The sequence below is a fragment of the Cetorhinus maximus genome, chromosome 23 (genome assembly GCF_964194155.1).
Source record: "Cetorhinus maximus chromosome 23, sCetMax3.hap1.1, whole genome shotgun sequence".
Taxonomy (NCBI): domain Eukaryota; kingdom Metazoa; phylum Chordata; class Chondrichthyes; order Lamniformes; family Cetorhinidae; genus Cetorhinus; species Cetorhinus maximus.
The window spans coordinates 29,895,217-29,910,418 of NC_135901.1; the positions used below are offsets into that span (position 1 = coordinate 29,895,217).

The following is a 15,202-nucleotide window of genomic DNA, read 5'->3' on the forward strand; positions in this document are numbered from 1 at the left end:
TCTAACCCGGGTCCCCAGAGTATTACCCGGGGTCTCTGCAATACTAGTCCAATGGCAATGCCACTCTGCCTCTCAAACTATATACCTTTGTGCCCCCCAGACATTCCCTCCCAACTATTGATTGTAATACTAATTCATCCCACTATCCTCCTCCTCCTTCTTCCCCAGTTCTCCTCCCCTGAAGGAGCTGACTCTCGGGTTCAGTTTCACACTCACCTATTGCCCTCCCCATTATATTAGCCAGGTGTCTAAATCTTTTCAACTAAAGTTAACAAACTGTTTTGCCAAGAGGACGACACAATCAAATCCAGTGACTACCCACATGTACTTTGTGTCAGGGTGAGGTCATTGCACCCCCCACCCCCACTTTCCATACCAGCCCCAGGAGTTTGGAGACTAGGCTCCGGATGAGTTCCCACAATCCCCCGCGCCGGGGAGACCGCTCCATCCGCCACGCGGGTGGGCAGCCCGGGACTGCGCATGTCCAAGGGAGAGAGGAAGCTGCGCGTGTGCAGTGAATGGCGTTGCCCATTGGCCAACCGCTCATTCCGTCTTGAGAGTCAGAGGGTCTCCCACGCCTGCGAAGGCTTCCGCTGCCCCATTGTCTTCATGCGAGGGATTGACCATTGGAAAGAGTTGGAGGACCGGAAGGACTCTGGTCCTCCAGCCAATCAGAGCGCGGGCTTTGCGTGAATGAAGATTGAGCTTCACACAGACTAAAACTTCCTCCTGTGTCCAACATCTGTGAGTAAAACACTTTCTTTTCTCCCCCTTTCCATTTCTTTTCTCATTCTGCGCATAAATTATTTGATATATTATTTATGGTTCTGTAATAAAGTACATTTATATTATTTATAGTCTTGTAATATAGTACTGTAGCTACGTTACATATTTCCTGTCAGACTCATTACGGCACAGAAAGAGTCCATTTGGCAACTTGAGTCCATGTCAACTCACTGTAGAGCAATCCAGTCAGTCCCATTCCCCCTCTATATCCCCGTTCCCCTGCAAGCTTATTTCCTTCAAGTGCCTGTCCAATTTCAATTTGAAATGATTGATCACCTCTGCTACCTCCACCCGCCCAGGCAGCGAGTTCCAGGTCATGGCTAGTCACTTCCTGAACGAAGTTCATCCTCACATCGCCATCCATATTTACAGCCTGCATCAACATTTTCATGTCTGTGTCCACGACATGAAGCAGTGACCATGGATCTGTCGACCTGCAATGATCGCTCCTTCTGGAGAATTGGGAGGGCATATATTTGGTACTGCTGAGTGAGAATGGAGAGAATGTGTCTGGAATGGGGAAATGAGAAAGGAAGGAATGATACACTGAAACTAGACTTCTCTGTTCTGAATTTCTAAACTGTACTGACATTGATGCTATTTGTAAACTACTTTTGCAGGATACTAGAAGGGGAGGAATTGCAGACAGAAGTCACAAACCAAACCAAATTGGATGTCAAATCTGACAGAGTCACTTGATTTACCGGGACCTGAATATCATTGGCTTTTCAATGTGGATGGAGAAATGTTTCCCTGTTCTGTCTGCTTCAAAAGGTACTAAAGATCCGTGTGACTGGAACAGCAGCAAGACACACACACACACCCGAGTGAAAGTGTGCCAGTGCACTGACTGTGGAAAGAGCTTTAACCAGTTACTCAGTTGAGAAAATATCGCACCATTCACACTGAGGAGAGACATCAGACATGTTCTGTGTGAGGACAGGGCTTCAACTGACCGTCAGACCTGGGAAGACACAAGGGCATCCACATCATGGAGAAACCATGGAAATGTGGGGACTGTGGGAAGGGATTCAAAACCCCATCGAAGCTGGAGATTCATCGACGCAGCCACACTGGGGAGAGGCCATTCACCTGCTTTGTGTGTGGGAAGGGATTCAGAGATTTATACATCCTGCGGTCACACAAGCAAGTTCACACCGGGGAGAGGCCATTTACCTGCTCCATGTGTGGGAAGCGATTCACTCTGTCATCCATCTTTCGGAGACACCATGTCACTCACATCAGTGAGAGACCCTTTAAATGCTCTGACTGTGACAGTGGCTTCAAAAGTGCTGCAGTTCTGAGGGTCCACCAGCGCATTCACACTGAGGAAAGACCATTCAGCTGTTCTCGCTGTGCGATGAGATTTAGCACGTCATCCAACCTGGGGACACACCAGCGAGTTCACACTGGGGAGAGGCCATTCACCTGCTGAGAGTGTAGGAAGGGATTCAGTAATTCATGTAACTTGTTGGCACACCAACGATTTCACACTGGGGAGAGGCCGTTCACCTGCTCCATGTGTGGGAAGGGATTTACTCGATTATCCCACCTGCTGCAACATCCGCGAGTTCATACTGGAGAGAAGCCATTCACCTGCTCTGAGTGTGGGAAGGGATTCAGTGACTCATCTGCCCTCCTCACACACCAGCGAATTCACACTGGGGAGAAGCCATTCGCCTGCTCCATGTGTGGGAAGGGATTCACTCAGTCACCACACCTACTGAGACACCAGCGAGTTCACAAGTGATTGCAGGGTTTGGATTCTGCTGTTATTGCTGCTGTTAATCACATCCAGGACTGAACCATGTTCATTCTGTCATTTGGTAAAGTGGGAGGGTCGGAGGATTTCTTTCTGCTGGACTGGCAGGTCTCACGACTTTGCTTCCAGTGGCTGATGCTCTTTGAGTCTGGGAGTGTACATTTCCACTGAAATTATCCACAAAAGCTGATGAAGGACATTTATTTTATCCTGGATAGTAAATGCTGCTTGTCCAGCTTGTATTGGGCTTCTCGGGAACATTGCAGCAGGCCAAGGACAGAAATGTGAGCATAAGAGCAAGGTGGTGAATTATAATGGCAGCAACTGGAAGGTCAGGGTCATGCTTGTGGACTGAGCGGAGGTGTTCCACAAAGCGGCAGCGAACAGGTGACAGATGAATTAAAGAGAAACCATTTGGGTCCGGAACATTGTGCACATCCTTTTACTCTGGTTGTCTTTGATCCTCAAGTAATTTTCTGTTTGATTTTTAACCATGTTCTGTTTCATTAATAAACTTTTATCAGTAAAAATATTTGATTTTTCTGGACTTTTCATGACTAGATTTATGCACTTTAGGGAAAGTGGGTGAGAAGGGTTGGCAGGCTCTTTAACAGAAAGTGAGTCTAAGGTAATTGGCAAAGGAGCCAGAGGGGGAGATGAGAATTTATTTTTGACACATCAATATTTGAAAATGGGGGTCAGGGAGTCAATTAACTCTTTATCCCTTTTCCAAACTCTGAAATGATTCACAGTGATATCCCTTATTGGTGACAGTGGTTAGATTTTATTCAGTATAAATAAGACCTGACACATGCTCATATCTGAGCAGTAGTATCAAAGTGCAGCAGCATTACCATTACACTCTGGGTAGAAGCACCATTTCCACGTAAATGCTCCCTGGTCTGCCCCAGATGCCATGGCACCAGTCAATGCAATATGTAAAACCTCTACAAATCTCTGTGCTCGGGGAATCCCTTCTGATACTTTTTTACATCACAAAGTCTATGGAGACTGATTTAACCCAATCATTGCTGAGCTAACATTTGAACGGACCAATTACAAAACCTGTCATTGAACCATCTGTACCCGCCCAAGCCACGTCAAACTCTCAAACAATTGGCTTCCCATGCTCTGTCCCCGGTACAGGGAGTCAGCATTCCCATGCCAAGCAGTGAAAACATGGTGGCCTTGACACCCAGGTGTCGTCTAGGATTCAAGGCACTCTTGTTTTCTCTGTCCTCTGGGAGGTGTTCATCTCCCTGTTCACACATAGCAAGTCGTCTGTTCTCAGCTCTGCCAGATTTCTGCTGAAGTTTGGCCCCTTTTACACCTTTCAGATCACTAAAACATTTAGTCAATGAAGACCCAAACCACAATTTCCCATCCTGTCACCTGTCAACCATCCTCTCCCAGAGAGTAATCACAACAGGAATTAAAACAGGAGAAGTTTATCAATCAAATTAAAAATAAATGCACAGCCTGTCATAATTTTTAATTAAATGTTCACTAATTAGCAAGAAAACCTGAAGTAGGGGGTTCCCCCAGGATTCTTACAGTCCACACCTTGAGGGGGAGGAGAACTCTCTCTCCGACCCCTCACTCAATTTCACTCCGTTATTTTCCAGTTCTGCTCTGGCCCCGCCTGGGGTAACATCTACTCGATCTTTTCTCCTGAAGGAGCGCCATGAGTTCCAGGTTACTAGTACATAAGCTTCAAGCAACAGATGAAGCATGGACGTAAAAGATTCTCCAGCTCTCTCCTTACCCCTGTCCAACTTGTGGACAGTTCTCACTCAGTATTATTTCTCCCAAGCCCTTCATTGTTCCAATCCATAATTTTATCTGTTTTACTTTAATTTTACTCACTTTGTGACCATGACCAGTGTGTTTAATTCTCTCCTGACTGTTTTAAAGTCAGTTTCTCTCTGGAGTGTATGTCAGTGCCTTGATGATGTCAAAATGTTGTCTCATTCCTCTGGCCACATTAACCATTTGATGTCAGGCTGTTTGTCAAGTGGCTGTGTATGTTTGGGACCCATTCCTCAGTGCATTTCACCAGGAATTTACATGTTAATTGCTTCACATGTAACAAATCACATCTGCACACTCACACCGGTATTCAAATACCATGTCACAGATTCTGAACTTTCAGCTGCTCTTATGAAAATTTAAACATGGATGTCGACCTCGAGATCTTTGCTTATTCCTCCCTATATGGTCCTGATATTTCAGCTGGTCACCAGGCTATCAAATGTATTTTTTAAAAAAATATCATTGTCAAAGGAAACAAATATTTCCAAGATAAGATATTAAATTATTCATCTGATCTCCACTTTCTTGCCTTTCACTAGAATGTAGGTGGAAACCAGATTGATATATTCCACTGAACGACACCCAAGGTGAGTTATTCCAATTCCTTTACTGTCCAGTACAATATATTCATAATATTTTCAAAACAGAAATTCAACATTCACATTTGATGTCAGGCATGAACATATTTTATTTTTGATGTCAAACTGGGGTTGTTCTCCTTGGAGCAAAGGAGGTTGAGGGGAGATTTGACAGAGGTGTACAAGATTATTACAGGTTTAGATAAGGTGGACAAAGAAAAGCTGTTCCCATTCGCTGATAGTACAAGGACAAGAGGGACAGAGATTTAAGGTTTTGAGCAGGAGATGTAGGGGGGGATGTGAGGAGGAATATTTTTACACAGCGAGTGGTAATGTCCTGGAAATCGCTGCCTTTGAGTGTGGTGGAAACAGAGGAGATGAGCGAAATTGAAACGAAATTGGATGGGCACTACAGGGAAATAAAGCTGCCAGTCTACGGGGATACCACGAAGCAATGGGATTGACTGGTTTGCTCTATATGGAGCCACCATGGACTCGATAGACAGAATGGCCCCATTTTCTTCTCTAATGACTCAATGATCTAAAGAGGACAATTGTAGCTACTGCAATCTCTCCAAATAACTGAAGTCCCTCATCTCTGGTGCCATTCTCGTAAATCTCCTCTGCTCCCTCTCTAAGAACTTCACATCTTTCCAAATGTGTGGGGCCAAGATATAGGTTGCATTCTAGAGGGATAGAATTGAAGAGCAGGGAGGTTATGTTCAACTTGTTTTGAACCATGGTTAGACTACACTGGGAGTACTGTCAACATTTGTCATCTCCATTTAGAAACAGGAAATAGAGGCACTGGAGAAGGGGCAACAAAGATTCACAAGAATAATTCCAGAACCAGAGCATTTAACCCTCAGGAAAGGCTGGGGCTGCTTTTGTCTAGAAAAGAAAAGACTGAAGAGTGACCTGATGGAAGTCTTTAAGATGATGAAGGGGATCAATAAACCAATAGGGATTTCATGAGAAACCTCTTTACCCAGCAAGTGGCGGGAATGTGGAACTCGCTACCACAGCGAGTGGTTGAGGTAAACAGCATGAATACATTTAAGGGGAAGCTAGATACATAAATGAGGGATAAAGGAATAGAAGGATATGCTGATGGGGGGAGATGAAGAGGAGTGGGTGGAGGCTCATGTGGAGCATAAATACTGACAGAGACCAATTGAGCCAACTGGCCTGGCCCTGTGCTGTAGACTCAATGGAACAGAGACAAATGTGTTTATTTTAGATCTACCTCCAGTCGTAAGAAAAGCATTAGTTACTGTCTAGGATAAAATAAATGTACTTCATCAGCTTTTGTGGATTATTTCAGTGGAAAATGTGCACTCCCAGGCTCAAAGAGCATCAGCCCATTGGAAGCAAAGTTGTGAGACCGGCCAGTCCAGCAGAAAGAAACCCACTGACCCTCCCATTTCACCAAGTGTCAGAATGAACATGTTTCAGTCCTGGATGTGATTAACAGCAGCAATAACAGCAGAATCCAACTCCTGTAATCACTTGTGAACTCGTTGGTGTCGCAGGAGGTTGCTTGACTGATTGAAGCCCTTCCCACACACAGGGCAGATGAATGGCCTTTCCCCTGTGTGAACTCGCTGGTGAGTCAGCAGGCTGGATGAATCTCTAAATCCCTTCCCACACTCAGAGCAGGTGAACGGCCTCTCCCCGGTGTGAACTCGCTGATGTGTCCGCAGGCCAGATGAATCACTGAATGCCTTCCCACACTCAGAGCAGGTGAATGGTCTCTCCCCAGTGTGAACTCGTCGGTGTGTCTGCAGGTTTGATAACTGAGTGAATCCCTTCCCGCACTCAGAGCAGGTGAATGGCCTCTCACCAGTGTGAGTGCGTCGGTGAATCTTCAGCTTAGATGGGGATCTGAATCCCTTCCCACACTCAGAGCAGGTGAATGGTCTCTCACCGGTGTGAACTAGGTTGTGCGACATTATGTTGGATAAATGACTGAAACCCTTTCCACACACAGAGCAGGTGAATGGCCTCTCTCCGGTGTGACTGCGTCTATGAATTTCCAGCTCAGATGGGCATCTGAATCCCTTCCCACAGTCCCCGCATTTCCACGGTTTCTCCATGGTGCAGGTGTCTCTCCAGGTCCAACAGTCAGTCGAAGCCTCGTTCACGCACAGAACATGTACAATGTCTCTCCTCACTTGTGAATGGTGATTTTTTTTTTTAGTCTCTGTGACTGGCGAAAGCTCTTTTCACAGTCAGTGCACTGGAAACACTCTCACTCGGGTGTGTGTGTCTCGGTGCTTTTCCAGTCACACAGACGTTTAAAACTGATTGAGGCTGACAGAGCAGACAAGCATTTCTCCTTCGAGATTCAAAGGCTGGTGGTATTCAGGTCCTGATGAAATGGGTTGCTCTATCAGATCTTGATGTGATGTTTACATGAGATTTCTGTCCGCAAATCGTCCCCTTCTGATATACTGTAAAAGGAGTTTACAAAATTCATCACTGTCAGTACAGGATAGAAATTCAGAAACAACATTTCAAGTCTGTGCGGAACATTCTTTCCTCTCTCATTCCCCAAAAGCTTAAAATCTCCATCCCACACACTCTCCCTCCATTCTCACTCTGCTGCACCTGATGTACACCCTCCCAATTCTCCTGGTGCCGATTCATGCTCATCAAAAGACGCATGCTCACCGATTCCTGTCCAAGACTTGAAAATCCTCATAGGAGTATATTTACTGGTGAGAGATACAGGGACAATGTGAGGAAGAACTTTATTTATGTAGCGCATGGTCACGATCTTGGACTTAAGTTGCCAAATGGACTTTTTCTGTGTTGTAATGAATGTAAGGCTGGAAATATATAAGGTAGCTACAGTAGTATATTACAAGACTAGAAATAATAAATGAACTTGATGACACAGCCAAAAATATATTGAATATGTACGTACCTACATATATTAAGACTAGAAATAATAATAAATGTACTTTATTCCTGAACCATTAATAATATATCTTAAATGTACCATATAACAACACCAGACATATACTACAAAAGTAGGGAGGTCATGTTTGAGTTGCACAGAATGTTGGTGAGGGCACAGCTGGAGTACTGTGTGCAGTTCTGGTCACCACATTATAGGAAGGATGTGATTGCACTGGAGGGGGTGCACAGGAGATTCAACAGGATGTTGCCTGGGATGAAACATTTAAGTTATGAAGAGAGGTTGGATAGACTTGGGTTGTTTTCGTTGGAGCAGAGAAGACTGAGGGGTGACCTGATCGAGGTGTACAAGATTATGAGGGGCATGGATAGGGAGCAGCTGTTCCCCTGAGTTGAGGGGTTAGTCACAAGGGGACATAAGTTCAAGGTGAGGGGCAGGAGGTTTAGGGAGGATGTGAGGGAAAACTTTTTTACCCAGAGGGTGGTGACGGTCTGGAATGCACTGTCTGGGAGGGTGGAGGCCGGTTGCCTCACATCCTTTAAAAAATACCTGGATGAGCACTTGGCACGTCATAACATTCAAGGCTTTGGGCCAAATGCTGGTAAATGGGATTAGGTAGGTAGGTCAGGTGTTTCTCATGTCGGTGCAGATTCAATGGGCCGAAGGGTCTCTTCTGCACTGAGATTGTGTGTGAGATATCTCTGTCCTATATTAATTTACTGTGCCCTTAAATGTTAGCCATCTCCTGGGAAAATCACCCCTTTAATTGTGAACATAAGGAAAGAGGCCATCCTTTTAGCCAGACAAATAAATGTGTCAAGCTGAGGGAGCAAAGGATGTCAATATCTTTAAGAGAGAGAGACCTGGGCCAACATTTCCAGAGTCTTCACCCTCCCTGGATTTGCTTCCTTTCCAAAACAAAAACAGAAATGCCTGGAAAAACTCAGCAGGTCTGACAACATCTGCGGAGAGGAACACAGTTAACATTTCGAGTCCGAACATCAGAACTAAGGAAAAATAGAAAAGAGGAGAGGTGAAATATAAGCTGCTTTGTTGGGGGGGGGGGGGGGGGGGGGGGCAGTGGTGGGACAGGTTGAGCTGGATAGAGGGCCAGTGATAGGTGGAGATTGCCAAAAGATGTCATAAACAAAAGAACAAAGAGGTGTTGATGGTGGTGATATTAGCTGAGAAATGTGCTAATGATGACATTAAGGGTAGAAAGCAGGGTGAGCAAGGTACAGATAGCCCTAGTGGGGGTGGGGTGGGGGGAAGGAATCGAAATAGGCTAAAAGATAGAGATAAAACAATGGATGGAAATACATTTTAAAATAATGGAAATAGGTGCGAAAAGAAAAATCTATATAAATTATTGGAAAAAAGGGGGATCGGAAAGGGGGTGGGGATGGAGGAGAGAGTTCATGATCTAAAGTTGTTGAACTTAATATTCAGTCTGGAAGGCTATAAAGTGCCTAGTTGGAATATGAGGTACTGTTCCTCCAGTGCTGTTCCCTTCAGTTCTTGCAAGTCAACAATTTGCCCCCAGAATGAGAAAAGAAATGGAAAGGGGGAGAAAAGAAAGTGTTTTACTCACAGATGTTGGACACAGGAGGAAGTTTTAGTTTGTGTGAAGCTCAATCTTCATTCACACAAGACCCGCGCTCTGATTGGCTGGAGGACCAGAGTCCTTCCGGTCCTCCAACTCTTCACATTGGTCAATCCCCCACATGCAGACAATGGGGCAGCGGAAGCCGTCGTGCCGGTGGGAGACACTTTGAACCCATGGCGCAACTGTTGGCCAATGGGAAACACCATTCTCCGCACTTGCGCAGCTTCCCCTCTCCCTTGGACATGCGCAGTCCCGGCCCGGCCGTCCGCTCGGCGGATAGAGCGGTTCCCCCAGCGCGGGTGGATTGTGGGAGCTGCGGCCGCCATTACTCATCTGGAGGCCAGTCTCCAAACTCCTGGGACTGGGATGGAAAGTGGGGGTGGGGGGCGCAGTGACCCCGCCCTGACACAAAGTACATGTGGGTAGTGACTGGATGTGATTGTGACGGCCCCTTAGCAAAACAGTTTTTTAACTTCAGGTGTAAAGATTTAGACACCTGGGTGACATATTGAGGAGGGGAATAGGTGAATGTGAAACTGAAACCGAGAGTCAGCACCTTCAGGGGAGGGAAACTGGGGGAGAACAGGAGGAGGATCTTAGAATGAATTAGTATTCCAATCAATAAGCGGAGGGAGTATGTGGGGGACAAAGATTTAGGGTGTGAGAGGGTGAAACATGTTCAATGTGCACCAGAATTATCAATTCTGAATTTCTCTCCTGTACCAACAGTGAGGATTTGATGACATGAACCCTATAGCACCCGTCCATACCCTGAAAGTTCTCTATGAAGTCAGCCCTCAGCCTTCTCTTTTCCGAGGAAAAAGTTCTCTACCTGTTTAATACGTCCTGTAACTGAAACACTCTCAGTTCTGGGATCATCCTTGTGAATCTTTCTTGCACTTTTTCAAGGTCCTCCCTATCCTTTAAAGAAAAACGGACACGCAGAACGGTTCACAATATTCCAAGTGTGGTCTAACCAAGGCTCGATACAAGTTTAACCTGACATCTCTGCTTTTCAATGCTATTTCTCTAGAAATGAACCCCATATATGGGCCCCACGATTAGGAAGGATGTTAAGGCCTTGGAAAGGGTGCAGGGATTTAGTACGGGGACAGGAATGAGGAACCTCAGCGATGTGAACACACTGGAGAGGCTGGGGTTGTTCTCCTTAGAGCTGTGAAGGCTAAGAGGATATTTGATAGAGGTGTTCAAGATCATCAACGGTTTACATCGAGGAAATAAAGAGAAACTGTTTCCACTGACAAAAGGGTTGTTAACCAGAGGACACAGATTGAAGGTGGTTGACATAAAAGCCAGAGGCGAAATGAGGTAAATAAATCTTTACACAGTGAGGTGTTGTGATCCGGAATGCACTGCCTCAAAGGCTGGTGGAAGCAGATTCAACAAAGGGAATTTAGATAAACCCTGGAAGGGGACTAGTTTTCAGGGCTCATGGGGAAAGGGCAGGAAAGTGGGATTAATTGAGAAGCTTTTTCAAAGAGCCAGCACAGGCACGATGGGCTGAGTGGCCTCATTCTGTGCTGTGATATTTTGTGATCACAGATAAATAAATGTGTGTCTGCAACATGTATAGTGATGTCAATGATGCCTGAAATTCCCTTTTTTTAATTTTCAGAATTTTATCCCTTTCCTTCTAATCTGGTTTTAGACAAAGAGAACAAAAACAAATCACTTTCAGTACATTGAGCAGCCCCGATGTCTATTCTCTGCCATCATTACACACGGGGAAAAGGGCTGGATTCTCAGACCAGCAAGACAAGGCACCCTCTTTCAATGGCCACTTCCCACAATGGATTATACCTCCTCTTCAGATAATAATCAAATTGTCTGCTGAAAACCATGAGTGAATCTGCCTCCACCAGCCCCTCAGACACTGTATTCCAGATCCAAACCACTCGCTGTGGAATAAAGTTTCTCCTCATGTTGCCATTGCTTCTTTTTCCGATCATCTTAAACCAATGTCACCCGGGTCTCGCTCCTTCCACCTGTGGGAACAGATTCACTGATTCATCCAACCTGCTGAGGCATCAGCAAGTCCACACCGGGGACAGGCAATTCACCTGCCCCAAGTGTGGGAAAGGATTCAGTAATTCATCCGAATTTAAAAACCACAAGGCAGCTCACACTGGGGAGAGACCCTTCACCTGTTCTGAGTGTGGGAGGAGATTTACTGTTTCATCCACTCTGCTGCGACACTAAGGAGTTCACACCAGGGAGTGACCGTTCACCTGCTCCAAGTGTGGGAAGGGATTCACTCAGTTATCCAGCCCACAGACACACAAATGGGTTCACATTGGAGAGAGGCCATTCACCTGCCCTGTGTGTGGGAAGGGATTCACTCAGTTATCAAACCTGCAGACACACAAGCGGGTTCACACTGCGGAGAGGCCGTCTAGCTGTTCTGAGTGTGGGAAGGGATTCACTCAGTCAACCATCCTGCTGAGACACCAGCGAGTTTACAAGTGATTGCGGGGGTTGGATTCTGCTGTTATTGCTGCTGCTAATCACATCCAGGACTGAACCATGTTCATCCTGACAGTTGGTGAAGTGGGAGGGTCAGAGGGTTTCTTTCTGCTGGACTGGCCGGTCTCACGACTTTGCTTCCAGTGGACTGATACTCTATGAGCCTGGGAGTGCACATTTCCACTGAAGTGAGTCACAAAAGCTGATGAAGGCAATTTATTTTATCCTGGATAGTAAACAGTGTTTTCCCTACCACTGCAGGTAGATCTAAAATAAATACTGAAAGTGTTGTAAAAACTCAGCGGGTCTGGCACTATGTGTGTAGAGAGAAACAGAGTTAACATTTCGAATCCAATTTGACTCTTCCTCAGAACTTCAGAGAGGGAGAAATGTGATGGGTTTGATGCTGTTGAGAAAGGGGGGAGGGTCCGGTAGAACAAAAGGGAAAGTCAGGGATTGGTTAGAGGGCAGGCGAGATTAAATAACAAAAATATCATGGAACAAAAGGCAATGGGAGAGGTAATGGTTGTGGTAAAGAAACAAAGCATTGGTCCAAAGAAAGTGTTAATGGCAGAATATAGGTCAGCTCTGTCTGAAAGCAAAAACATGAAAACAAGATGCAGACTGGCACTTATAGACTCAAAATAGACTCAAAACGGAGGACAGAGTTGACGGTCTGAAGTTGTTGAACTCAATGTTGGGTCCAGAAGGCTGTAAAATGCCTCATCGGAGGATGAGGTGCTGTTCGTCCAGCTTGTGTTGGGCTTCTCGGGAACATTGCAGCAGGCCAAGGACAGAAATGTGAGCATGAGAGCAAAGTGGTGAATTATAATGGCAGCAACTGGAAGGTCAGGGTCATGCTTGTGGACTGAGCGGAGGTGTTCCACAAAGAGGGCAGCGAACAGGGGACAGATGAATTAAAGAGAAACCATTTGGGTCCAGAACATTGTGCACATCCTTTTACTCTGGTTGTCTTTGATCCTCAAGTAATTTTCTGTTTTTTTTAAATCATGTTCTGTTTCATGAATAAACTTTTATCAGTAATAATATCTGATTTTTCTGGGCTTTTGATGATTAGATTTGTACACTTTAGGGAAAGTGGGTGAGAGGGGTTGGAAGGCTCTTTAACAGAAAGTGGGTCCCTCTAAGGTAATTGGAAAAGGAGCCAGAAGGGGAGATGACATTTTATGTTTTGACACAGTGAGTTGTTCTGATCCGCCTGAAAGCAGATTCAATAGTATCTTTCCAAAGGGTAAATACTGGAAGGGGAAGCATTTGTAGGGCTGTGGGGAAAGAGCAGAGCAGTTGAATGAATCAGAGAGTCCTTTAAAGAGATGGCAGGGGTACGATGGGCTGAATGGACTCCTTCTGCAGCCTGTGAATCTGAGGCTCCTGCTTTTGTGCAGGTTAAAAGGGACAGATTGCATTTCAGCTTTTTCCCTGTATCTGTATTTAAAGAGATGGGTTTCTGTTCAGCTCTGAGTGACCGATATAACAATGTCTCCACTCCTCTGTATATTTAAACATCGAACAAAGCCTTGCATGGCCAATTATAGTCAACAGTCTTCCTGTAGCTCTCTCTGGACGCAGCAAGAAAGCGTTTGACTGCTTAACAATAGCGGCGTCCCCTGAAAATAATTCAAACACCACATCAAAATCAACCTGCATTTATATAGCACTTTTAATGCAGTAAAACTTCCCAGGGGGCTTCAAGGAGCGATTATCAAACCAAATCTGACACTGAGCCACATAAGGAGATATTAGCTCAGGTGACCAAAAGCTCGGACAAAGAGGCAGGTTTTAAGGAGACTCTTAAAGGAGGAAAGTGAGGTAGGGAGTCGGAGAGGTTTAGGGAGGGAATTCCCGAGCTTGGCACACAAGCAGCTGAAGACACGGCCGCCAATGGTGGAGCGATTAAAATCAGGGATACTCCAGAATGAGAGGAGCACAGATATTTCATAGGGTTGTAGGGATGGAGGAGATTACAGAGATGGGGAGGGGTGAGATCATGGAGGGATTTGAAAAGAATGGGCCCGATTTTAACTCCCTCAAAATCCCATTCACTTTTACAGAGGTAAGATCGCGCCCAAGGAGGAGAATTTTAAAATCGAGGCATTGCTTGAGTGGGAGCCAATGTCGATCAGTGAGCACAGTGGGTGACAGGTGAACGGACTGAGTGTGAGTGGGGACACTTTATTTGCAGATTAACAGAGTAAGCACTGTACTTGGGTCAGATTAACGATATCACAATAACCCAGCATCAGCTCGGTCTGCTTAATGCAGAACAGGGTTACACCCAGTGTCCAATATTAGACGCGGCTGTGGCTGTTGGACGCCTAGTTTCACTGTCCAGCTGACAAGCCTACAGCTTCGGAGAACAAGTCTACCCAGGGTATGTTTCTAAAGCCTCCTCACAACACATTGCCTGCTTAGCTCCCAGCTGAGAGAATTCTTGCTGCGTTTCAGGATGCTCTCTCCCTTCTGGCTTGGTCAGTTGTGGGGATCTGCCTCCTGCAGGGTTCACGTGTATGTTCATTGGGCTCTGGTTCCCCGGTCCCACCCCCACTCTAATCTCACCAGCTTCCAGCCCTCATTGACCCAACCCTGTGCAGAGTGCAGCAAAGACAGGAGCACGGAGTGGATGTGTAGATCAGCCATGAGCTGACTGAGTGGCAGAGGAGGTCCCCTTCCTAATCTTCCCAGGCTGCGTGTTTTAATGGGGACTGGGACCTGTTCTAATGTTTGTCTCTCTCTCTCCTCTCAAAGATTTGATCGGGTTTACATAAAGCTTTCCCATCTCAGATACACATCAAACCCATTTCAACCCCATTTTATTGACCTGATCCAGGCTTGACTTGCTGATTAACTAAACCCCTTCTCACCTTCCAGGTCTGAATAATAAACAGCGGATGTGCCAGATTAAACTGGCTTTCCTTTGGGTCCCTCCCAGCTATTGGTCACCTTACCCAGATATCAAAACAGAATTGGATGGGCACTTGAGGGAAATAAACTTGCAGGGGTGCAGGGTTAGAACTGGAAAATGGGACTGACCATATTGTTAAAAAGAGGATCAGCATGGACTTGATGGGTGGAATGGCCTTCTACTCTGCCCTAATGACTCTATGACTCTCGTTCCAATTCCTGTAGAGACCGATAACTTATTAAATGAAAGGAATCCCCACGACACCAATGGAAAGAAAACCAATGGACAAGATTTCACGTTTTAAAACTTTTACTGTAATAAACCAACT

The 15,202-nt window shown here is 45.6% G+C and overlaps 4 protein-coding genes and 2 pseudogenes across 7 annotated transcripts in view; 2 read left to right on the top strand and 4 right to left on the bottom strand.

Annotated features, from left to right (window-relative positions):
• LOC144697263 (uncharacterized) overlaps positions 1–15,202 on the bottom strand; it is a 330,696-nt gene that overhangs the window by 94,684 nt on the left and 220,810 nt on the right. The gene's annotated exons all lie outside the window — the stretch shown is intronic.
• Positions 1–15,202, bottom strand: part of LOC144697287 (uncharacterized) — a 685,032-nt gene that overhangs the window by 46,722 nt on the left and 623,108 nt on the right. The window lies entirely within an intron of this gene.
• LOC144697957 (uncharacterized) overlaps positions 1–15,202 on the top strand; it is a 375,283-nt pseudogene that overhangs the window by 43,654 nt on the left and 316,427 nt on the right. The gene's annotated exons all lie outside the window — the stretch shown is intronic.
• LOC144697393 (uncharacterized) overlaps positions 1–15,202 on the bottom strand; it is a 131,522-nt gene that overhangs the window by 16,676 nt on the left and 99,644 nt on the right. The window lies entirely within an intron of this gene.
• LOC144696921 (uncharacterized) overlaps positions 1,453–15,202 on the top strand; it is a 36,207-nt pseudogene continuing 22,457 nt past the window's right edge. Inside the window, exons 1-2 of the transcript XR_013580281.1 lie at positions 1,453–2,457; positions 11,792–11,914. The product of XR_013580281.1 is annotated as an uncharacterized LOC144696921 (transcript). The remainder of the gene's footprint in view (positions 2,458–11,791; positions 11,915–15,202) is intronic.
• Positions 4,949–7,385, bottom strand: LOC144697238 (uncharacterized). The gene has a single exon (XM_078569161.1). The coding sequence runs from the start codon at positions 7,032–7,034 to the stop codon at positions 6,444–6,446; it is 591 nt and encodes a 196-aa protein (XP_078425287.1). The 5' UTR covers positions 7,035–7,385; the 3' UTR covers positions 4,949–6,443.

Excerpts from the sequence above, each read along its gene's own strand:
- LOC144697238 (XM_078569161.1), bottom strand. The coding sequence starts at position 7,034 with ATGGAGAAACCGTGGAAATGCGGGGACTGTGGGAAGGGATTCAGATGC.